Source organism: Lissotriton helveticus, chromosome 7 (assembly GCF_964261635.1).
Source record: "Lissotriton helveticus chromosome 7, aLisHel1.1, whole genome shotgun sequence".
Classification (NCBI taxonomy): domain Eukaryota; kingdom Metazoa; phylum Chordata; class Amphibia; order Caudata; family Salamandridae; genus Lissotriton; species Lissotriton helveticus.
This window is the reverse complement of record NC_136068.1, coordinates 53,276,208-53,300,930: the sequence shown is the minus strand read 5'-3', so window position 1 is coordinate 53,300,930 and position 24,723 is coordinate 53,276,208. Positions and strand designations below refer to the sequence as shown.

At 45.9% G+C, this 24,723-nt stretch overlaps 1 protein-coding gene across 2 annotated transcripts in view; it reads left to right on the top strand.

Annotated features, from left to right (window-relative positions):
* LOC144768014 (uncharacterized) overlaps positions 1 to 24,723 on the top strand; it is a 113,499-nt gene that overhangs the window by 10,705 nt on the left and 78,071 nt on the right. For both annotated transcript variants that reach the window (XM_078651408.1, XM_078651407.1), the window contains exon 2: positions 15,489 to 15,533. In XM_078651408.1, coding sequence (XP_078507534.1) covers positions 15,489 to 15,533 — 45 coding nt within the window. The remainder of the gene's footprint in view (positions 1 to 15,488; positions 15,534 to 24,723) is intronic.

Sequence of the window (24,723 nt, the reverse complement as noted above, 5' to 3'; positions counted from 1 at the left end):
AGACAGGCACCTGAATCGTGAGCGCCTGTAGTTCACCTACTCTTCTCGCTGAAGTCAATGCAATGAGAAGAGTCACTTTCCAGGACAAGAACTTCAGATCTGCCCTATGTATCGGTTCAAACGATGGTTTCATCAATTGAGAAAGTACAACATTCAGATTCCATAATGGTGGTGGAGGCTTTACTGGAGGAAAGACTCTGAATATCCCCTTCATAAATTGTTTGATAATCCTTGAGGACCATAAAGATGGGCCTGACGATGACCTCCTGTAGCGGGATAACGCAGCCAAATGCCCCTTGATGGAGGCGTGTGCTAATCGTGTCTTTGCTAACGGCAGAATGTAAGGTATAATTTTGATGAGGTGCAGCAGTAAGAGGGTGACCATCATGTCTCTTACACCACAGACAAAACCTTTTCCATGTCATTCGGTAGGTTTTGTTGGTACTCTCCGCTCTGGCCTTGGACAGGATCTCCCTACATTGGTGTGAGATGTTCAGATGGCTAAACTCACAGTGTTCAGGAGAAAGGCTGCCAATCGCAAGGATTTCGGGTCCGGATGGAGCACCTGCCCCGTGGACATTGTCAGAAGCGATGGAATAAGGCGCAACCGAATTGGACGGTCCTCCGACAGCAGCAGCAGCAGTTCCGTGAACCAGTGTTGTCTGGGCCACCACGGGGCTACTAGGATCAGCCTGCACGGCTCTTTCTTGATCTTCACCAGTACGCGGGGGGAAGAGGAATTGGAGGAAAAACATAGGTAAAGATGCCGGACCATGCCATGGAAAACGCATTCCCTCAAGATCCCTTCTGGGGAAACCAGCTTGCGAAGTACTGGCATTTTCTGTTTTCCCTTGTAGCGAAGAGGTCCACTATCGGTGTTCCCCATCTTCGAAAGACGCTGTACAGGATCCCCTGGTCTAGCTCCCATTCGTGGCAGGACAATGTTAGCCTGCTGAGAGTATCCACCGTGACGTTTTGAACCCCCGGGAGGTGTTCTGCTGCCAATGATATTCCTTGCTGAAGAGCTCATTCCCATATCTCCTGGGCTTCCTGAGACAGGGAGAGAGATCTCGTTCCCCCTTGCTTGTTCACATAATGCATCGCCGTAGTGTTGTCTGTTCTTACCAACACCAGTGAACCTCTTAACCTTGGCCGAAAAACCAGTAATGCCAAGCGGATCGCTCTGAGCTCCAGCAGATTTATGTGTAACTGCTGCTCCTGCGCCTTCCAACGACCGCTGACTTGAAAGTCCTGAAGGAAAGCTCCCCATCCTTCTAACGACGCATCCGCCGTTACCATTAGTGGAGCCGCTCTTGCCAGAAACGTCAGTCCTTGAGACACATTGGCTTTTTGTGTCCACCACTTCGCTGCCTGTATCATCACTGGTGTCACCCTTAATGTATCGTCGAAGGATCCCTCCGCCTGATGCCATTGGAGATCGATCTGTTCCTGCCATGTTCTCATCCTTAGCCTGTAGCAAGGTACCAGGGGAATACCAGAGGACATCGTGCCCAGCAAGGATTTGTAGCTGCGGACCGAAAGAGACTTTCTTTTTACCAACTCTTGGAAGAAGGACACAATCCTCAGTTGTCTTTCCTCGGAGGGAAACGCTTTGTTGCATTCAGTGTCCAATATTGCCCCCAGAAATGTCGCTGGAGTCGGACACTATATAAAGATTAATGGTCCTCCGGCTACTGCCAATCGAAGATACAGTCTAAAGGAAGGATGAAGGGGATGTGAACATAATCATCCTGTAAGTCTAGAGTGGTAATATGATCCCCTGGGTTTAAGAGTAGCCGAATGTCTAGGGACAGCATTTGGAAAAAATAGCTTCTTACGGTAAGTATTCAGAACCCTCAGGCCTAGAATAGGGCGCTATTGCAGGGCATTCTTCCGAACTGGGAAGAAAAACAGGAGTAAAAAAACCTTTTTGTTTTTGGAAGATCGGCACCGGTTCTATTGCTCCCTTTCGGACATTGTCCGAATCTCCAAACGAATCTGAGATAGATGTTTTTAGTCTCTTGACTTGTCTGCAGTGTTGGAGGGAGGGAATCGAAGAAAACTGAAGAGTGTGTGAATTTTAGTATATTGAAGGCCCATCTGTCTGTTATTTTCCGTCAATAATATAGAAGGAAAGCAACTCTCCCACCAATGGAACTCGTGGAGATGAAAGGCAACATGCAGCCAGATCCCTGAGGTTGTCATTATCTTTTACCAATGTTTTTTCCCTTGACGACCTTCTCGTCCTCTAGGAGCAGACTTTGTATAATTTGTTGTACCTCCTATTGTTGACAATATGGTTGTGATGATGCGGAATAAAAGGGGTTATCTTCCCTTGTTGATAACTCCCTTTGTAGGATGACTGGTCTCTTTCCCAGTCGCCTCGGAAAGGCACCTAACGGTATCATAGTGTACCCAGGGTATTTGTAGTATCTGTATCTCCTTTGGTACCTTGAAATGCCTCATCCACTTGTTTCCCAATAAATCTTAACCATCGAAGGGGAGATTCAGGATCCTAATTTTGGACTTCTGGTCTTAAGGCAGTCGACCTTAACCACCTCTGACTCGTTAGCACCTTCGCTCGCCTCCTGTCTAATGTTCTCTGGGAAGAGGTCCATGTTAGGCACCATGTTGCACCATATATGCCTGTATTAACTGCCCAGAATAGCAAAGGCATTATCTGCTTTGCCTAAGAGAACAGACATGGATGAGAATCTGTCCTGCGTTGTCCAAGCATCTCCCCTCCCTTTTAGGTGGTGTTGATATAGGCGTAGAGGGATTCTTAGATTCCTGTTGCGCCACTTGCTAAAACACGAAATGAGATTTTGGATGGTTTTGAATGGCCACATTAAATCGTATAAGAAGTAATCCGTTCGTATTGTCGACATAGGAAGCTAGAATCTCTCGCAGCTGTTTCCATTAAATTATGGAATATGCGGAGAATCCACCAGTCCTGGTGAGGAAGATGCCGGAGATGGATTCAAGTAATCATCCCATCTTTTGTTGGGATCTGTTATTTCTCCGTCTTCCTGGTCATCATCATCATCTGCGGTGACCGGATTCTGGTGGTGTATTATTCGAGGAGTTGCCAGCCTAACTTCTTGTTGAGGCTCCCTGTTTCTAACTGGAGTTGTAGGGATGGGATTTCCTGAGCAGCTGGTGCCGGCGGAAACCTCTTTCCATAGTCTGCCAGCATAAACTGCAGATCTATCATCATGAAGCATGGCATTCCAACCATTCCTTCCTGGCACTCATGGCGATAGTACTGTTGCTGAGGATATTGGTACTCCCCATATCACTCCTCATAGTCTTTCTCCTCATACTTCACATGTAATTGAAGTAGCGTATCCAAAAGGTTCTTTCACCGTCGTCGACGACGACCATCGTAGACGACCACCGTCGTCGTCGACCACCATCGTAGACGACCACCGTCGTGGACCACCATCGTAGACGACCACCATCGTAGACGACCATCATCGTAGACGACCACCCTCGTCGATGGCCATCGTAGACAGCCATCGTAGACGACCACCGTCGTCGACGACCATCGTAGACGACCACCATCGTAGACGACCACCATCGTAGACGACCACCATCGTAGACGACCACCGTTGTCGACGGCCATCGTAGACAGCCATCGTAGATGGCCATCGTAGACAGCCATCATAGACGACCACCTTCGTCGACGACCATCGTAGACGACCACCATCGTAGACTACCACCATCGTAGACGACCACCGTCGTCGACGGCCATCGTAGACAGCCATCGTAGACGACCACCGTCGTCGACGACCATCGTCGTAGACGATGCCATCGTAGACGATGCCACCGTCGACGGAGAGGCTGCCTTAGTCTTTACCTCAGAGGTATAAAAAGCTGCTTCCTGAAGGGTTCTTTGACCAGAGGAAGTGCTTTTGATGGCTCAGAAGTCGTCTTTTTAACATGATCTTTCCCCAAAAGCATGTCCTTTCTTCTCCTTTTCCACAGAGTGAGGAGATTTTGAAGGACTGCGCCCAGAAGACCCATGAGTGGTCTTTTTGAGGGCCTTCTCAGGACGTTCCCCTGAGGAATGAGTTTGAGGAGATTTTTATCTCTTATGAGATCTCCTAGATTCAGGCATGTGAATCTATGAAAATTGCAATACTGGAATAAGTCGTCTTTTTAACATGATCTTTCCCCAAAAGCATGTCCTTTCTTCTCCTTTTCCACAGAGTGAGGAGATTTTGAAGGACTGCACCCATAAGACCCATGAGTGGTCTTTTTGACGGCCTTCTCAGGACGTTCCCCTGAGGAATGAGTTTGAGGAGATTTTTTATCTCTTATGAGATCTCCTAGATGTTGAGGACGCCGCCTCATCACTGTCACTGGGGAAAACCTCCTTTCTGGCCTTAGCGTTTGACACCCTATTAAAAGGCGGCCTCCACGACCTCTCAGAACTTACTTGAGAAAATGCGACATACCTTGCGGTCTGTGGCCTGCGGGTATAGACAGTAAATCTAGTCAGTGTGAGGTTCATCAGTGTAGTGCAACCTCTTGGAACAAGTTGTACAGGCTCCAAATGATCCTTTCTTCTCCTTTCCAGACATTCCTTAAAGAGTGTATTTGAAGATAATCCATAGTAGAACAGAATCCAGAAGAATTCCTAAGAACATAGTTCCTTAAAGAAGTTAAAAAACACAGAGTTTGAGCAGAGCTCAAAGGAGACTCCCTAGCACAACGTGCGGTAGAAACATCTGAGGGGCAGAAGGTTCTCTCAGGACTGTTCTAGAGGGTGAGGAGCTCTGATTGGTTCAGAGAAAAGTTTGGGCCTTTTTTACATAACAAAGGCTATGGGTTGCAAAAGGGAAATGGGCCTAAGCCTCTTTCAGTTTGATATACTACTAAGCACTGCTTTTTTATATACCGGAGACTCCCGTCTTGACGACAGGGAATGATTCAGGCATGTGAATCTATGAAAGTTCCAATACTGGAGTAAGACAGGGTTACAATTTGAGGAGTCATATATCCTTTCCTTCATAGTTCACTGTGCTATAATAGAAGGATTACAATTTATGAACTGTAAGTAACGAAAGGATCTCTGTGTTAAAAGCAATAACCTACTTACCCATCCATATAAAATAAAGATCCATCATCTGTGTGTCACATGATGTTCTTTGTGGGAGGCACATTAACCCTCCATGCTACTTTGACAAAACTGGAACTAGACAAAACACCCGTCCTCCCAAGTGCATTAACCTCCAGAGTTATTTTACCATTATTATTTCCTCAGATTTACTGGGTACTTAAAGATCTATGCAGTAGGCACCTTAATGCCATAAGATATTTTGGAATGCAGACTTTGCAAGCAATTAAGCAGAACAGATACACTGTCACGTTTCTCCTTGTTGCCAATTTCTTTCTGGCAGAGTTTTAATAAATAAATGTGTAATCTGAGGCCTAGATCTTGCGCTGGGGTTTTAACACTTTTTTGGTACAACTCCGACGCAAGATCTAATTTGTTAAATATTGTAATATGCTCAAATGTACTCATGACAGACCTCCTTAACATATATGAGGTCTTAAAATCTGATGTCATTTTTTGTGATAGCACTTCCTGTGAGGCTGTGGGTTGTGATGTCACTTACATACTGCCGAACTTGGGGCCCGATTCACAGAACTAACTTAAGACAAAATCCTAAACTTACTACTTTTGGTATTCACAGAAGTTAGGATTTTGTCTTAAGTTTGTCTTAAGACAGACTTAAGACAGAGTTAAGACGGACTTAAGCTAGGATTTTGTCTTAAGTCTGTCTTAAGTCTGTCTTAAGACAAACTTAAGACAAAATCCTAACTTCTGTGAATACCAAAAGTAGTAAGTTTAGGATTTTGCCTTAAGTTAATTCTGTGAATCGGGCCCTTGGTTAGTGCCCCGCTTCTTTTTTAGGGCTTGTATCCTGGTGGGAAAAGTACAATGGAGAATTAGTGTTGTAGGAGGCTGGTTTAGTATATAGTGAACGCTCAGGAGTGATGCACCTTGCACTTATCCAGACAACCCTTATGGTGATTTTAGTGGTCTTTGATAACCATAGAAAGCTATCAAAGTGGTAGCTGTGTAGAGCAACCTTCAGGCTTATCTTGAAGGAGTGTAAAGATTAGATGAAAAAGAACCACACAGTGTTTATAAAAATAGGTCTATTTATTATGCAACACAATCACTAACAAATTGGCATATCTCCTACCCAGAGATATCAATAATACACCCAAGAATACTTCAAAATAATGAAGTCAGTGGAGAAGTGTGGCTCAATGGTTAGAGCGGCAGACCCTGATGCAGAGGTCTAGCCCGGGACCAGGGTTCAATTCCCCGCCTCGGCGGGTCTTGGGCTCAAAAATTCCACTGACCTGATAATTCTCGCCTCAAGGCCTATTCCAATCATGGAGTCCCACTCTGCAACTCTGGGCAATAGCTTGCTTAATCTCCACAACGGCCCCCACAACGCTAAGGATGCCTGGCCTCCATCTTGGGGGTGCCCAGGAGTGGACACCTCACAGGGAAAGCCAGGATGGGTTCCACAGCGGTATTCGTACAAGCGCCTTGAGACCCTTGCGGGTGAGTAGTGAGCTATACAAGTATCAATTTTTTTTACAATTTACAGTCAGTAGCAAAATTATACACTGGTCTCCAGAAGAAGATCAACCGATATACTAAGAAAGTGGAATATAAACTGCAAAGGAGAATGGGACTTGGACCAGAAGACTCAGAGGAGCTGGGGACACAAGGAACCACCCAAGGTAAGTACCCAGGACCCCCCGGAGACTGTGTGCAGAGTGGAAACACAGCCACATGCCCAATGGAAGTCAATGGAGAAGTCACAGTTGCAGTTTTAAAGAAGAAGAACCCATTCCAGGGAACTCAGAAGAAACCCTTTGGAAGTTTGGAAGTTACAGACCCACCCCACCTGGAATCAGGTTACTTGCACTAGGAAAGCCAGGTGCATAGGGTGAAGTGACATTGGAACCTGCCGTAGACGACAATAGAAGACTTTGAAAATGACTCTGGAGAAGCCTGTGAAGGAGTTTGGTGGAATCCAAGAGTAGACTCTTCAAGAGGAGAACCTGCAAGCAGAGGGGACAGAGTCTATGCCACTTGGAAGTGACCAGGAGGCATGGATGCGCAACACCCACCTATGCCTGGAGGTTTAGGAGTGAAGACAGTTACCTTGTCCATGCAGCTGTGAGGACCAGGCAATGCTGAAGAAGACCAGGAGCTGTGCACGAGCTGGCCCACATCAGGTGTCAGTGTCCAGATGTCTGGTGTCTGGCGGGAGCAGCAACAAGCCTTGGTAGCCGCAATTGGCGTAGAAAGCAAAAAGATTCAAACGTTGGGACTGGCAAGGTCCAAAGGACTCACCAACAGCAGGAGAATCAGAGCAGGCCCTGAGCAAGCAGGGGAGCCCACTGCAGCAAAGGAAGACCCTTGAAAGGACCCACAGGACCTCAGGCAGCTCAGCAAAGATGGTGGCCCAGGTTGCAGAGGATGCAATGAGGATGCTGATCTTCAACGGATGAGGTATTGGAGGCTTGAGCTTCTTGTAGCCCGAAGATCTCTGGAATACAGAGCCAACAAGCATTGGCAATGGCAAGTAGAGAGGGTGCACAGGGGTTCAGTCTCAGCGGCTCCAACGAGGGATAGTGTCATCAAAATTGCAGAGAAGGCAGGCCAGGCCTCGAGGGAGCTGCAGAACCACCACCTGTGTTGCTGGGCCTTGGGAAGCCCGCAGAACGGCAGGAGCAGCAGACCAGTCAGCTTCGTTGCTGTGCCTGCAGATGCAAGGGATGTCCTTGATTCCTACAGGCCTTCTGGAGAACCTGGATGAAGCACGGACACAGACGACTCAGAAGACTTGACCGCAAGACCAGGAGCAGCAGGACTCTTTCTTGATGCAGTCTCGGTTCCAGTCAAAGCCCAACGAAGTTCAAGTATTCAGACGGTCGAAGAGTGTTGTCTTAGTTCCAGAAGTGATTCTTGTTCTAGGATGAGTATGAGGACCCTCCCACAATGGAGAACTTCGGTACCATATAGAAAGCGTTAGAACTTCACCACGGTCCCTCCTAGAGGAGGGGCTGGACAGAGGGGATGATCCTGTCCTTTGGCCTTTCTCCAGTTTCTTGCCAGAGCAAGAAACAAGGGTTCCTGAACTGGCTCAAACTTGAGTATGCAAAGAGGGACTCAAGTATGCCCTTCATAACGGTCTGGATGCCTGGAAGGCGATCCCAACCCAGGCCAATACACTAAATCCTGTCTGGGAGGGGGTCACAATTCCTGTGACAGTAAACCTATTGTTCTACCTTCCCCTGTTTAAGCTCAGCTCAGCGGCAGGAGGGCAGAATCATGTCTGTGGTTGGCAGCAGCACTAGCTTGCTGGCAGACCCTAAGAAACTGTTACCGGGAGTACACGGGGGTCTCCTAAAGAGCCCCCCAGTACATGGGATAATATTTCCAGCACTTTGGGGGTGAAATCATTAAGGGGTGTTGCTATGGATCTATAGCCCTTAACAAACCTTCTGTCGTACTCACTCAGGCCCAAGAAAGCTCTGACCTGAGTCTGAGTAGTGGGAGCAACCCAGTCCATGATGGTCTAAATGTTGCTCTCCAACGTTGGAAGTTGGCCTCCAACTACAAGGTGGCCTGAGTACACAACTTTACTCTGCCCTATCCGGCACTTTGTGATCTCCATTGTGAGGTCTGCCTTCTGCAGGGCCTCGAGTAGCCTCAAGTAAATTTCTGAGGTAGACCAGGTGATCCTCCCAGGTGGAGCTAAAGACAGATATATCATCTAGATATGCTGCACTATAGATTTCCAGTCCTGTTAAGACTTTATGCACCATCCCCTGAAATGTGTCAGGTGCATTTTTCAAACCAAAAGGCATCACAATAAATTGATAATGCCCACTGGAGTTTGAAAATGCTATTTTTGATTTGGCAACCTCATAAAGTCTGATTTGCAATAACCAGCAGTGAGGTCAAATGTACTGATACATTTGGCAGAGTCCAAAGTATCAGCCAGTTCACCTGTCCCGGGAATTGGATAGGCATCAGTCCTAGTGACTTCATTGAGACCTCTATAATCAACACAAAACCTAATCTCTCTCTTATCATCCTGGATATGAGCTTTTAGTACAATGGCTTCAGGGCTAGCCTAAGGGCTACATGAAGGCTCAATGACCCCCTCCAACTCCAGCATCTTTTGGGATTATTTTCTGATGCAATCTCTGACATGGTCAGGCTGTCTGTAAATGGTGCTCTTCAGAGGCAAACTGTCACCTGTGTCCACTTCATGGCTACACCATGTGGTTTGACTGGGTGTCAGAGAAAGAGACCAGGAAACTGATTGAGAACATGTCTGTAATCAGCTTGCTGTTGATCAGTGAGTCTATCTGCCAAGACTACTCCTTCAACTGATCCATCAACAGAGTCCTGAGAGAAAAGATCAGGGAGAGGGTTACTTTCTTCCTCCTGACCATCAATCAGAGGCCATGAGCATCCTCATGTAAGCCTGATCAATAAACGTTTTCAGGTGATTCACATGATGCACCCTGTGGGGACTTCTTGGAGTACCTAGGTCAACTAAGTAGGTGACCTAAGGGGCACTCCACTTGTCTTGAAAAGCTGCATTTTCTCCCTTTACAGTCAAGAGTTTTTCTCTACCTTTGTTTGCAAAGGAGAGCCAAAGGATAGCTGCCCACTGCCCCTGAGCAATCTTCTGAACTTTACAGGCCCTCTCTAAAGCAGTAACCCACTTATGGATGTCATCACCCTCCTGGTAAGGAGGGACTATCCTGCTCCAGTCTAAGTGTCAAAGGGATCTTCCCTAACTCTAGGTTCACTAGTCCTGCCACCATGGGATTATAATACTAAATTCGTCCTAGCCCTCTGCACTTCTAGGGGGTCCTTATCTAAGGCCAATTCCTTCTTGATTCTTAGCTTGGCTTGCTAAAGTTTGAGCAGGTGGTATTTCCTTTCTAAAACTTTTCCCACTTCCTGCCAGAGATGGAAGTCCCTATTGAAGTGGCAGAGGAGGCTGAATTAACTGAGGAGGACCTCGACTTCCCCTGAACCTTTTGTACCCTCCCAGGAGGAATAACGGGGTCATACCTCTAGGGCCTCCCTCTATGTCACTAGAACTATTCCCTGGGGGACTAGAGTTCTTCAGTAAGGGGACTCCAGACTCCTCCTGGATATGCTCAGAAGCAGAGTTTGGCTCATCTTCAGGAGCAACCCAATCCATATCCAAGTTACCCTGTCCATCTGATCTTTTTTCTTGGTAGCAATTACTGTTCCCCAAAGATGACTTCACTGTTAATACCCAACTCTCCAAATGTTTCTTGTAAATAAATCATCATAGTCTTGAGCAAGGCCTCCACACCTTTATTTATTGTATCAATTAAATGCTCAATATGTAGACTAGAAAAATCCTAGCATGAGGCATATTTGCTAGTTTGGTCATTTTTTTATAGTTTTTGTGAGCCTCTCATATAACAAAGTTTTTATGCTTTACTGCATCCCGCTCACTTCTCATTTGTGACCTTCCACCCATTGTATTCATGTGTAAGCTTCACAAACAAACATTGTTTCTGGTGTTCATCACTAACACCTCATATCTGAGCTTTGCCACACAATTCATTCTGCATATCTAACTATATCTATCTTCTGTGAGAATCTCATTTGTGTCCCTCACAGCAGGCTGTTTTACATTGGTAAGCATCGCTCTTCCACACAAACACTGTAAATCTCATTTTTGTGACATCCCACACAAGGATAATTCTTATTGCAAATGTATCTTATAGGATGTCTTATATTCCTATGCAAGATAATGTGGTTTGAGTGCACTCTACACTTATGTCATCCAGCTGCAATAGCGCTTCTCATAGATTAGACAACAAATGTTTTTGTATTGCGTTGTACACTTTGCGACGCATTGAGGGTTTCTCCACCCGTCAGCCTCAGGAATGCAGGCGATAAACTTATAGTGGTTGAGAAACTATTCTCACTCTCCTTCTAATGCCCTGCTAAACCTGGGACTTCCAAAAAGGATCTGACTGACTTCATTACTCAGACACACAGAATCCTACACCATACTGTTAGACCTGTCAGCCTTAGAATGGACTTCCCCCAAACTTTTTTGCCTGCTTACCTCCTCTTTTCGTGATTAATTTTGTTGGCCTTAGGACTCTGAGGAGTTTACCTCTGCTCACCAGTGCTAAAGTGCATGTGCTTTTCTCCCTCAAAAGTGTGTACATTGGTGTATACACGTTTGGCCTTTTATATTTACTTGTAAATACCTTGTACAGTGTTACACCATATACCCAGGACCTGTAAATTAAATGCTACTAGTGGGTCTGCAGTACTGATTGTGTCACCCACACAAGTAGCCCTTTAAACATGTCTCAGGCCTGCCACTGCAGAGCCTGTGTGTGTAGTTTTACTCACAGGTTGACTTTGTATTAAAATCCTCTTGCCAAGCCTTAAACTTCCTTTTATTATACATACGTCACCCCTAAGGTAGGCCCTATGTAGCCCATGGAGGAGGGTGCTATGTTGCTAAAAGGTAGGACATGTACTTTTATGTTTTGCATGTCCTTGTAGTGAAAAACATCTACATTCATTTTTCACTAATGCGAGGCCTATTCTCATAGATTGACATTGGGAATTCCTTAATACACTCTTTTAAGGTGGAGTTCCTGGTTAGAAAGGAGTAGCAGATGCATGTTTTATAACTTTGGAATGGCAATGATAAATCCTTTTTACTGGTAAGGATGGATTGCACATTACTATTTAAGATATGCCACTTTTAGAAAGTGGACATGTATCTGCTCTTACAGCTCTGTGTGCATGCAGCCTGTCTCCAGTACAGTTCAATATTAGTCCAATTGCATTTTGTGAATAGGAATGTCGCAAAGAGCATTCAGTTTATTTTTCCTTTTTTTCGTCCCACCTTTGTTTGCGTGATGCATGACGGTGTAAGATTCAAAAACATGTTTTTTTCACATTTGGTCTAATTACTTTATGAATGTAAATAACATTTAAAGCATATTTGCAAACTGTGACTACATGCCTGCCATTATCAATGTTACAGTACAAAACTATGCAATTGTATCTTTTTAACAGAGCGTACGGCTCTCAGACAATGGCCGATTTGTAAAAGGTCACTGGAAAGTCCAAAAGGTTGTCCCTGTCCCCCCCAGAATTTTAGTGTCTCCTACACCCCTGCAGGTGAGAAAGCTCCCGAGGTGTGAGCACTTGGAGGAAGAGACGGCTCTTCAGTTTATTGGAATGATTATAGATTGGATTTATTGCGCAGATGTGGAGGGAGAGCTTTCCAAGGGGAGGAGCCTCGTAGGTGCAGAAACCTCCCCCGAGACCACTTCAATCATTGAGGGAGCCTCTGGTCCAGAGAGACAGTCTGGGACTGAGCCTGGCACTGATTTGTGCCCCAAGAACAGGATTCTGAGTAGGTCTTGGTGTAGTAGGATCCAGTGCAATGTTCTTAGGGCTACAGCCGGGAGGCGGACAGCAACACTGTCTTCTCCTTGTAGATTGATTAACCTTCTGGTTGTAAACCCCATAGATGGTATTAAAGTATTTCATATGTGATGTGGCTTCTGCTTTCACCAGGGCAATCCGGGGTTAGGATTGAAGAAAAGGTACAGGATGCAGAGTAGGGGATGGGAGGTGCCTGGTCTTGTGGGTCAGACTCTCTTAGAAGGCCAGAGGATGGTGCATGGACCGGCTGGGCACGTGTACTGTGAGAAGCGAGATGTGCATAATTCTGGTACGTGACAATGCCACGTAAAGCTTTCGCAGTGACAGATGCACCAGTAAGACCTGGACTCACCTTCACTGCCCGTACCGTAGGAAGAGAGGGTAGGTGCAAGTATTCAAAGGAGCGGTAATTACATACAGTGTCACAGCAGAGCCCACCAATCACAGCCCAGTTAATGCAGCACATTAGTGTAGGTCTGTTGCTACACAAGCTGGGGTTCTTGGAGAAGGGAGCCAACAAAATATTGTCCTCAGCCGTCATATCAATCAAGGCCTCCAACGGATCTCCAAACGGTATAGAGCCCGCGAAGGGAAGCTCCATCATGGTAGCCTTCCGAGCAGCACCACCTTTCAAGGCTAAAGCCATAACTGCCACTGAGCAGCCACAGAGGTCCCAGCCGCCGCCGTACTAAGGGAATCGAAGGACAAATTCCCCAGGAAACGCAACTGCAGTCCCAACACGGAAAAAGATTCTGAGGGATCCACATCCAGCAAGAACTGCACACAAATACCCTGACAGTCATATAGAAGCGACTAAACCCGAAAGCTGGGGCAAGTCGCAGACCGAACTGCAAGACCAAAGGCATCAAAAGCCCATTTCAAGGCCCCTTCAACCCATATGACCACAGGATAAGAAGGAACTGCATCCACGGACACCACCTGGCTCTGAGATGCCACACCAGCCAGCAAGGATTCACCATCACCACAGCCAGGATACCACAGCGAACCACTGTAAAGGATAGCCCACCGCCAGAAACCAACGAAAGGCATGTTTGACAACATCCTTCCACTCCCCCCCCCAAGCAAATTACTCACAGAGTTTAGGAATAGGGAGGCCTACAAGCCCCATCAACTGGTGATTGGCAACAAAGTCTACTGACTTTCCACCCACCAAACCTAGGGAACCCTAAATAGTCTTGAACACGTAGCAGAACACTGTGAAGGTCTGCCCCCTGTTCTCATCCGAAACCAAGTCCGGATCTATGTCAGCAGAGGCATCGTGCACATGCACTAGGGAAGGAACAGTGGAAGTCCCAGCAACCACCACCTCCTCCATACAGCAGACCCCAGTCACTCCCAAACCGCTCTACTCCACAATGTGAACAGAGCAGAGAAACCAGCGCCCAACAAACTACCCCAGACCAAGCAATGCAAGATCCATAAGGGCCAATCAGGGAACGCCAAACCCCAACAGGACAGTAGGCCACCCCACCTGGGACACAAACACAAAAGAAACAAATAAAAAGGCCCCAACCGGAAGGAACCCAAAGGAGCCCTGAAGCCCCAGCCACAGGAACCAGCCCATGCAGATCCTGGCCATATAACATTTATAATAATTGTAGCTCAGAAACCACAACAATTGAAACACCAGGTTTTGAACACATATCCTTTGGAGCGAGAGTCAGAGATCATAACCACAAGGCCACAGTGACACATTGTCCAGGAAGTACACGTCAGAGAAAATGTACTCAAATGACCGGGAAACCCCCCACCAGGGCGCCCCCCTTTGTATTGACAAACGGAAACGCTCATTTGAAAGTACAGTCAGCCCTCACTACGATCGGGCACACACTGCTCCAAACAAACGCTATGCCCTTTAAAAGGGACAGGGAGCGATTTGTGGCAGGTAAAAGAGGACTGAGGTGAAACCAAGGCTATGCAGCCTTGGTATACAGTGCCCCTTCTTTCCAAAACACCGGCCCCGGGCTAGTGTCATGAGGCGCAGACCACCACCTATCAATGCAGAAGCAGCAGGAAATAAAACAAAAAGGGAAACACGGGCTCGAAACGAGATGAGCACTGAGCCCCGCAAACAGACCTCTGAGGAGGAGCCAAACCGCCACGCATCTGGCGCGCAGAGAAGCCAGCCGCGCCCAACACAAGTCCCCTCCTTCCCCGGGAGTACCCACTAGAGCAGGGAACGAACCCAGAAGAGGCAAAGCCGCAGCAGGGAGTCACCCCCATACACTAGGCAGTCCGGACCCCCTAACCCCACGGTCCCGCTAAAATAGGGACTCAAATGTACATGTAATAACAGGTACCTTAGGGGATTAATACGGACACCAAGTAGACCGTTTCACACTTACCCAAAAGGAGGCACAGATCCAGCACCCCTCCCGACAAAGTTGCCAGGAAGTCATTACACAGTAAAACAGGGTGTGGATTGGTAGGTCACATGGTTATATGCCTCCGGGTGTGGGTGTGGCCTGGAGGGAAGGGATGGGTTTTTAGTTGCTTGGGATTTTCTGGTGGGAGGAGCTATGCTCATGTAGTTAGGACTGGGACGGGGAGGGCTGACGAGGAGTAATGAATATTACCAGTAAGTAACTGGACATTTTAGTTCTGAATTCTGCTGGCTCTGCAGATGAGGGGCTCATTAATCAAGACATCTATTGAGTAGAGAATTTAAGCCGAATAGAGAGGTACGATGACACATAGATATGCTCCTACGATACTTATATGATGTGTTTTCAAGTACCTGATGATCTTGGTTGTTTTACATCCTCTTTCATGTTCTACCTATGTGTGGTTTACACAGATAGCATGTCTGGGTGCATATGGTGTGATATGGGTTATCCTACCACCTTGTCTTCATTCAGCACCATCTGAAGGTCTACCGGCTTGCTCTGGAAATCGACTCTAATAAGAGTGGTGATTCTGATGAAATCTACCTTTTATTTTACAGACACAACACAGATATTTCATAGCCAGGACGGAGGACAGACATTGGGTGAGTTTGTCACAGATATCTCTGCTGAATTGCAGCCTTGGATTGATTGTCTTGTCGGGCAATAGGGCGATGCTAGAAGGGCTAGCGCTCGAAAGGCGTGCACGGGAATCTTGGGTGGGCAATGTAAGTTTGTTTTTGGGCCAAGGAGGGCTGGTTTGGTAGCATTGCTTTCTCCCTCACTCGGAGTATTACAGTAGACTAAGAGACCTGGGGTGAGATAGAGGAAGGTAGGAGAGCCACACAGCACAAACGCGCACACATTCTGCAGGCTCCCATGACGTCTCCTCCTTGTCTTTGCTGGCTCAACTTTTTGGCTAGCTCTGCTGAGAGAGGACAGTTGCGTTAAAAGGGACCTGTCTACAGTAATTTAGATAAGGATCCCCATTATATCTCACAAGGAGATACTCCAACATTTGACTAAAGTCTCCTAAATCCCATGTCCTGCATCATCTCAGCACCTTTAGCATTCCCCCAATCCCCAGACGCCACTTCAAACTAAAATCTTCATGCGCACTTTCAGTATTACGAAAAAGGCTGTGCCTACATCCAATCAGCACACACCTTGCATTCACAAAGTATACGCAACACCCCTATTAACTCCGAGTAGGATACATTGATACTGTGATTAGGCACAACATTCCACTTTGTAATAATTTGGCACCACCATGGTGCATAAGTAAGACGAGTAGATTGGTCCCACTCCTTTTGCTTACCCGAATCCATCAACCTGAATCCGTTTAACAGAGGAACACAGGGCCAGAGCCCAAACCCGCATTCTGTAGTACGTAAAGTAGTACTGAAATTAGTAGTACTTATGACAAAACACAATTCAGAAACCTATGGTTGGAAATCTCCTAACTACAGCCCTAAAAGTGACAAAACAGCAGTGAATGTACTCTAGCCCAGGCTTGGAATACATTAAGCACCACCCATTGCTACTCACAGCTACAGCAACACACTCCCATAAATAATAAGGGAGTTAAGGCCTTAAAATAGCACCTCCGTCACAATAATGTTAAATAAATACAATTCATTTGACTTAAAACATATCTATATAGAATAATGGAGGCAGGGACTTACAATAACAACTCATATGAAATAACGTTAAATAAAAGTAATTTGACTTTAAAAACAAAGGTTAAAGTTACATTATTGTTGGGTGAAAATTTCAGTGACAACATAATGTTTTGAACTACAAAAAACACAGAATTTCACCAGTTATAGTTAGCTCAAATAATTAGAACTCTTCATACCTCCACACATAGGGGGGCATTAGGATAGCGGGCAGACTTTGTCCGCCCGCCATCCCGACGTAAAAAGGGACCGGCCGCCTTAAGGGCAGGGGACCCGTGGGGGCCATTAGGATGCGCCCGCCACACTGGCAGGTGCATCACGCATTTTTAACATTTCAGCACCGCCCACCGCAATGCTAAAAATGCACGTCATGCATTTCAATGCACAACGTGACAGGCACGGCGCAGTGCCTTCCTCATTGTACATTGAAATGTAGGGGGTACCGGTTGTGGCGGTTCGATAAACCCCCTGCTTTGGGGCTTTTGGGCTTTGTATGCGGGCAAGCTGAGGGCCAGGCTTAAGAGTCACACTGCTCCAAAGTCAGAATTTTCTGGAACACAATAGAATCACTAATAAACGAGATCACAGGGGACACCATGCAGCTTGACTTCCACAGCCTGGCACTGGGTTTCGCATCTCCCACAGTAACAACCAAAGAAAACCGGGACCTCATCGATCTTCTGCTGACAGCAGCAGTCACAACAGTCCTGTACAACTGGAAGGACACAGGGAAAGCCACGCCTAAGGCATGGCTCAACTGGGTCACTTTCCTCTCTCTATCTCTTCAGCTCGCGGCCGGGGCACGTGACCAAGAATGACAATCAATGCAACATGGGGAAGGAGGACTAACCGTCAAACAGCGCTCGAACGACAGGAAATCGGACTTACTACAATAAGACTGAAAGCTGGATTTGAACAACTGAACCAGTCCCCCCTCCCCCCCGCTTCCTCTTTTCATTTTCTTTCTCTTCCTCTCTTCCTCTCTTTCCTCTTCTTCTTTCCTCTTTCAACCCATGTACATGTAATGATCCATGTATATATATATTTTTTCTACAATAAAAAATTACAGAAAAAAAAAAAAAGAAATGTAGGGGGTACTATAGGTACCCCCCACCCCAGAATCCCTGGGGGCTCGCAACAGGCCCCGGCAAGAGATTCACGCATGCCTTTCCGTGGCGGCGTTGCCAACACGGAAAGGCATGTGTCCGCCCCATCATAATATGGATGGCAGTGTCTAGCAGACACCGCCACCTTATTGAACTCTTTTCCGCCCGGTCGACTTGTCGACCGGGCGGAAAAGCGGCGTACGGTCTTTCCGCCCGCCATGGTCCCCCCGCCATAGTAATATGGCGGAGGCAAATGGGTGGCGGTCGGGGACTGATGTCGGGCGGATCACCGCCGCCATGTGGGCGGTGGCGATCCGCCAGACAGCCTAATGGGGCCCATAGTGTGCTGGACTCGGTACTCACACTATATCACCTATAACTTGCACCATCTCCCTGCACTGCTTATACCTTTTCATATTGTATTACTAATACCATCTAAAAAAATAGCATTTACAAAAACACTAATGACATTGCAAAATAACAATTGCAGAGTGGCGAGTTATAGTTAATGGTGTGAGCCTATTGAGTTCAATATACTGTGTATTGAGATGAGCGAGTTAAAATAGTTTGAAGGTGTTGCATAAATTATAAATTAAAGTGTAAGTATAAGTTTAGAATGTATAATTTGTGGGTAGTTTAATTTAGTTTGTATCTAATAAATAAATAAAATTATAGTAATTTAAAGGTGGAATCAAATTACAGTAATTTAAAGGTGAGGCTTACAATATCAATTTAAGGAATACCTATGACTTTAGAATTTGTAATATTTGTGTAGTTTAGGTTTGGTTTGTATAGAAAGAATAAATAAAGTGTTCCTAACTATAACAAAGGTTTCAACATTGTATTTTTTCATTGAATGTTAACTTTATTTATTTCAAAGCGTACAGATTTGAGTCGTCGAGTGGAGTGTCATTAAATACAGTGTCGTACAGAAGAATGGAGGACATTGTCATAAACTGTAGTGTCGGAGACTGTAGTCTTCTGGAGTGGAGTACAGTGCAGTGTAGTACAGTGGCGTGGCGCACAATCAAATATCATAAGGTGGAATGGTGACGTTGAGTGGAGTAAGGTACGGTGCACTGACGTGCAGTGGAACACTGTTGAGTGGAGTGGTGTAGAGTGTAATTGCATAGAGTGGCGTGGTGAAGAGTGGAGTGGCGTGGAGTGAGGTAAAGTGTAGGGTTGTGAAGTGGAATAGTGTAGAGAACAATGCAGAGGTGTAGAGTGGTGTGGTGTACAATGGAGTGAAGTAGAGTGGAGTGGCATAGGATGTAATAGCATTGAGTGAAGTGGCAAACACTGGAGTTCTGTACAGTGGAATAGCATACAGTGGAGTAGCGTTGAGTGTAGTGGCATACAATAGAGTGGCGTAGAGCGGAATAGTGTAATGTGTAGAGTGGAGTGTGGTAGAGTGGAGTGGCATACAGTGGAATAGCATACCATGGAGTGGCTTATAGTGGAGTGGCCTAGAGTGGAATAGCATGGAGTGGAGTGGCCTTCAGTAGAGTTGCATACAGTGGAATAGCGTGGAGTGGGTAAGAGTGTCGCACAATAGAGTGGATTTGCCTGGGTGGCCGAGACTGTAGCAGTGGAGAGTGCAGTGGTGTGACGTGGAACAGCGTAGAGTGGTGTGTTGTAGAGTGGAGTGAGGTAGAGTGAAATGGCAGAGTGGAATGACGTTGAGTTTTGTGCCATAGAGCGGAGTGGCATACAATGGAGGAGCGTAGAGTGGAGTGGTGTAGAGAGGAATAGCATTCAATCTAGTGGCAAATAGTGGATTGGCATACAGTGGAATAGCATGGAGTACAGTGGCATACCGTGAAGTAGCATATAGTGGAGTGGTGTAAACAGTAGTGGCGAAGAGTGAGTGGCTGTAGAGTGTATGGGTTCTGTAGAGTGGAATGGGTTGGATGCAGTGGGGTAGAGTCTAATGGTGTTAACTTTCATAGTGTTGAGTGGAGTGGCATGTAATGGAGTGTCACAGAGCGGAATAGCATAGAGTTTAGAGGATTAGAGCAGAAAAAGGAAGAGTGGAGTGACATACAGTTGAGTAGTATAGAGTGAACTGGTGTAGAGTGGAATAGCGTTGACTGTAGTGGTGTACAGTGGAGTGGCGTAGAGTACAGTGACATACAGTGGAATAGCATAGTCGAGTGGCATACAGTAGAATAGTGTATAGTGGAGTGGCAATGAGTAGAGTGGGGTACACTGAAATAACGTATAGTGGAGTGGCATACACTGGAGTGGTATACAGTGTAATAGCATAGAGTGTACAGGGGCGGCTGTTAAACCCGGTGGGAGACGTTTGGGAGGGGGGGGGGGTGGAAATCAGATTAAGCATTTACCTGTGCGCTGCAGCCGCCTCTTGGTTCTTTTTGCCCTCTTCCAGGGCAGGATTAGGAAGCACCCGGGCTCCCCATAGCCAATAACAACGCTGCAATGCAGCATTGTGATTGCTCTAAGTGCCGTATTTTGGTGCTCAGACAGGCAGTGGGAGCCTGGGCATGTTCTCCACCCAGCCTGGGTGGTGAATATGCAAAGTGCACATGGCGGTTTGGCCGGCCCGAGACAGCCAGTCAAACTCAGTAACTGTCATGTGAACTTTAGAGAGTGTGAACCACTCTTCCTCCAGCTCCTCTGTCAGAGACCAGCCCCACCCCGCCCCTACTCAGATGAATAGCAACGGAAAATTAAAATGATAATAACAATGAGTTAATATTGTTACATTTTTTTCTTTTTTGACCTGCTCAATGGGGCAGCACTCCTCTGCCTTAGTGGAGGAGCGGTCCCTGAGAGTGTAATGGAATTGAGTAGAGTGGCATCCAATACAAAAGCATAGAGTGGAATTCAGTGGAGTGGAGTGATGTAAACCCGAGTGTTATGTTATGTTAAATTAATTTTATAATGTGCACAGCTACCCAACAAGGGTTTCTCAGAGCAAGCCTGAAGGAACAGAAAAGAAAAAAAGTAAAAAAATATGGATTAAACAACCAGGTTTTTAGGAGTATATGGAAATTCATATGTAGCGTTTCTTTGCGAATCGCTATGGGGAGAGAAGTCCACAAGGATGGGCCAAGATAAGAAAAAGAGCGACCGCCCATTCTTGTAAGTTTGATCCTGGGAACCACAAATTTCTCCTGAGTCGCGTAACGCAACAGGCGAGAGTGCTGGTAAGGATGGATTAGATTTTGCAAATATTGAGGAGCAGTGTCCGCCTTGATCTTGAACATATAGTTCAAGCTTTGAATTTGGCATGATTTTCAACTCTAAGCCAATGCAGATCTCTCAAGGCACTAGAGGTGGAAGACATTCTTGGGATCTTGCAAAGCAATCTGGCGGCAGAGTTCTGTACCACCTGAAGCCTCCGTAACACATTCCTATTTGCTCCCAAATAAAGTATGTTCCCATAGTCCAGTCTAGATGTTACAAGTGCCTGGACTACGATTTTTTGTGTAGCACTAGGGAGCATCCAGATAATTTTCTTCAACCATTTTAAAATGGTGAAGAAGGTGGCTGCAACTTTTACCGCTTGTTGTTTCAGTGATAGTTTGTCATCAATGATGACTCCCAGGTTGCGGACTTGGGAGGTGGGCGGAGGTAAAAGGCCCATTGCACTGGGCCAGTGTTGGGGGCTCCAAAGATCTTTCTTTTTCCCCAGAATCAGGGTCTCGTTTTTTCGCAATTGAGTTTGAGTAGATTGGTTTGCATCCAAGATGCAATGTTACTCAAACCCGCTTGAAGAATTGAAGTTCCCGGCAGCTTTTCCGTAGAAAGGGAGAAAATGATTTGGGTGTCATTGGCGTAAGAAAAAGAGACAACCCCGCCTCTTCTGCAATCACTGCTAAAGGTTGAGCATGCACATTAAAAGAAGAGGACTTGGGGTACCCCATAATGGGAAGAATCGATTTTCGAATGAGCCCTAGATGAAAAAGCTTGAAAAGTCCACTTGGATAAAAATGAAGAAAGCCAACCAAGTGCTGAACTGGCAATGCCAAGAGACTGCAAAGATTTAATGAGCAGGTTGTGGGACACCGTGTAAAATGCGGTGCTCAAGTAGAGCAACATGAGGGCCACTATGTCTCCTATAACGTTGCCGTAGCATTTCGGTGACTCCAAGAAGAGTTGCCTCGGTCGAGAAACCCGCTCTGAAACCTGACTGAGAAAAGTGTCAGAAGTTAGAGGATTCAAAATATTGTGTTAATTGTAGATTTACATGTTTTTCCAGGATTTTAGAGAAAATTGGGAGCAGGGAAATTGGCCTAAAATTAGATGACTGGCAAGGAGAGGAAGGACCATGGCATGTTTCCAGTCAGGAGGGACCATGGCCTCTTACAATGAAGCATTGAGTAACTCCATAACAATCTTCATGGATGGCAAATCAAGCTGCTGTAATACTGGGGCAGGAAGGAGATCACAAGGAGATCCTGATTTAATGCTAAGATTTTTTTTAAAGAATTAATATTAAAAGGTGCTCACGATTCCAATTTTCTGGAAGGTTCAGCCATAGAAGTGAGCTCATTTCTAGTTTTATCAAGTGTCAGGTATATTTGTTCCACTTTATTTATAAAAAAGTGTTGCATTGTAATTCATCTAAAATAGGGGAAGTAGGCTGTGTAGGTTTTTAACCATTGTAAACAGAGTACGTGAACAGTTCTGTGCATTAGAAATAGTGGAGGAAACATATCCTGCTCTAGCTGATTTACATAGAGCTTGATATTCTTTTAGAGCGTTTTTATATGTCATTTTAGAATCAGATGTATAGTTCTTCCTCCAACGTCTCTCCAGCGCTTTGCATTTGGTTTTTTCAATTTTTAGTTCCGTAAACCAAGGAGCGGGGGCGGTGATTGTACAATTGTTTTATGGAAAGTGGAAGCCAATGATCAATTGCATTAGACCAGTGGGGAGGAACCAGGTAGTGTGTCTTCCCAACCTCCCCTATTATCCCTCTTTATCGAATAGGTTTGATCCCTTGTCTGGGTTAGAATCTATCGATTGACTTGAACAGGTATACATGCCTAATGGTATTAGCAGGGATTATATAGGCACTAGCAAGTTGTCACCTATCCCTGAACTGAAGATCATGGAGGAGGATTTATGTAATGAAGACAGTGCTTTTATGCCTGTAGGCCCCAGCCTGAGTTTGAGTCCTGTACTTAGGGTTACTGAGACCAGGGTGGTGGATGTTAGCTTACCAGAGGCTAATCCTACCTGTGGCCAAGTGGGGTTGCTCAAAGTGGTCTCCTGGAACATAGCAGGGTTAAGGGGTCGTTTGGATAATGAAGATTGGGCAGATTTCATCGACACATTTGACGTTGTTGTGCTTCAGGAGAGCTGGGCAACAGTCCCGTTATTTAGAGCAGGGTACTTAAACTACTATAAGCCAGCTATCCAGGGCCCAAAGGGAAGAGCCTCTGGAGAATTGGTGGTGTGGATTAGACACTCTTTGGGGTACCGACCCTCTGAAATTTTGGTAGACAACCCAGACCTCTTATGTATTAAACTTGGTAGGGGTAATGATAAGAGCATTGTGTTAATAAACATTTATGCCCGGGGCTGCCAAGGAGGCCGTAAGCAACCAGTCTTGAATGACCTTGATCTGCTTCTGAGGGAATTAGGCAGTGACAATTTCATCCTAGTGGCAGGGGATTTAAATTGTTCATTTGAACCTATTCTTAGTTTAGCTGAGGATATGGGAGCTGATGAGGATACTGTTTGGAACACCCCGCCATTGTCTATAAGCAAGGGTGTTAGGGGAACTGAGGCGGCACTGCTTTGGATGGGATTTTGTTTGGAGTGGGGGTTGCGGGCAGCGAATGGGCGCACACTTTCTGATAAGTCTGGTCAACCGACCTTTAATAATGGGATCAGTATGAGTCGGATTGACTATGTACTAGTTAAAGTCGATTTCTGGTCTTTTGTGGCTGACATGGAGGTTGTGATACGGCCAAAGAGTGATCATAATCCTCTTTCATTGAGCCTTAAGAGTACCCGGTGTGGGGGATGGACCTTCTGCAACAGCATGCCCAACGTCTGATGTTATTCTGTGTAATGACAGAAGACGGGTAAAATGGCCTAAGTTCATAGCAGACCCTTCACTTATTAAAGATATAGAGGAGGTAGTAATGAAAACAATGGGTGTCATGGTGGATTTTTCATCCTCCCGTGGGGTTAATTCCCAAATAATCGATTTACATGAGAAATGCTTCATGGAACTAAAAATTTTGCTTACAAAGCCACTGAGGTCAAAGAAAGATAATGTACACAAAGGGTGGTACAATAAGAGTTGTAGGGCAGCACACAATAAATTAATCTCATCTAGGGACATTAATGATACTAAAATTGCCCGGTCATCATACAAACAAGTATTGTGGGCAGCAAAGAGGGAGTGGGATGACCAATATTGGTCAGATCTCCTCTTGCCGTGTCAATCATCTAACCAAACGAAGTTTTGGGAGACCGTCAAGTGGGGCAGGAATCCGGATCCTCAAATGCCTGTGAACCATGTTTCCGCAGTGGACTGGGTGGTCTTCTACTCCGCCCAATTTAAAGATATGAGTGTAACACATGATACTCAACAGGAGCCTGCAGTGGTTTTGCCTTTTATTGATGGGGCCGAGATTACCTTTTCATCTACTGACACAGAGCATGCCCTTGGTGCTGTACAGTTAGGGAAAGCACCTGGATTAGATGCAATCCCTGCAGATCTTTTTAAATTGAATTTTGATGTATGGGTTCCATACATAACCAAGCTGGCCAATGCCATTGCAGAAGGGGCAAGGATCCCTGACTCTTGGAAAGGAGCAGAGATTTTACCCGTTTTTAAAAAAGGAGACCGTTCACTTCCAGGAAATTACCGCCCTATAAGTCTGATAGATTCACTTCAAAAAATAGTTGCTAGGATGGTACTTGCAAGAATACAGGGGTGGATAGAGCAGGAAAACATACTGTCCCCCATGCAAGCTGGGTTCAGACTGGGCACTAGCACTATAGATCAGGTCTTCAGACTCACT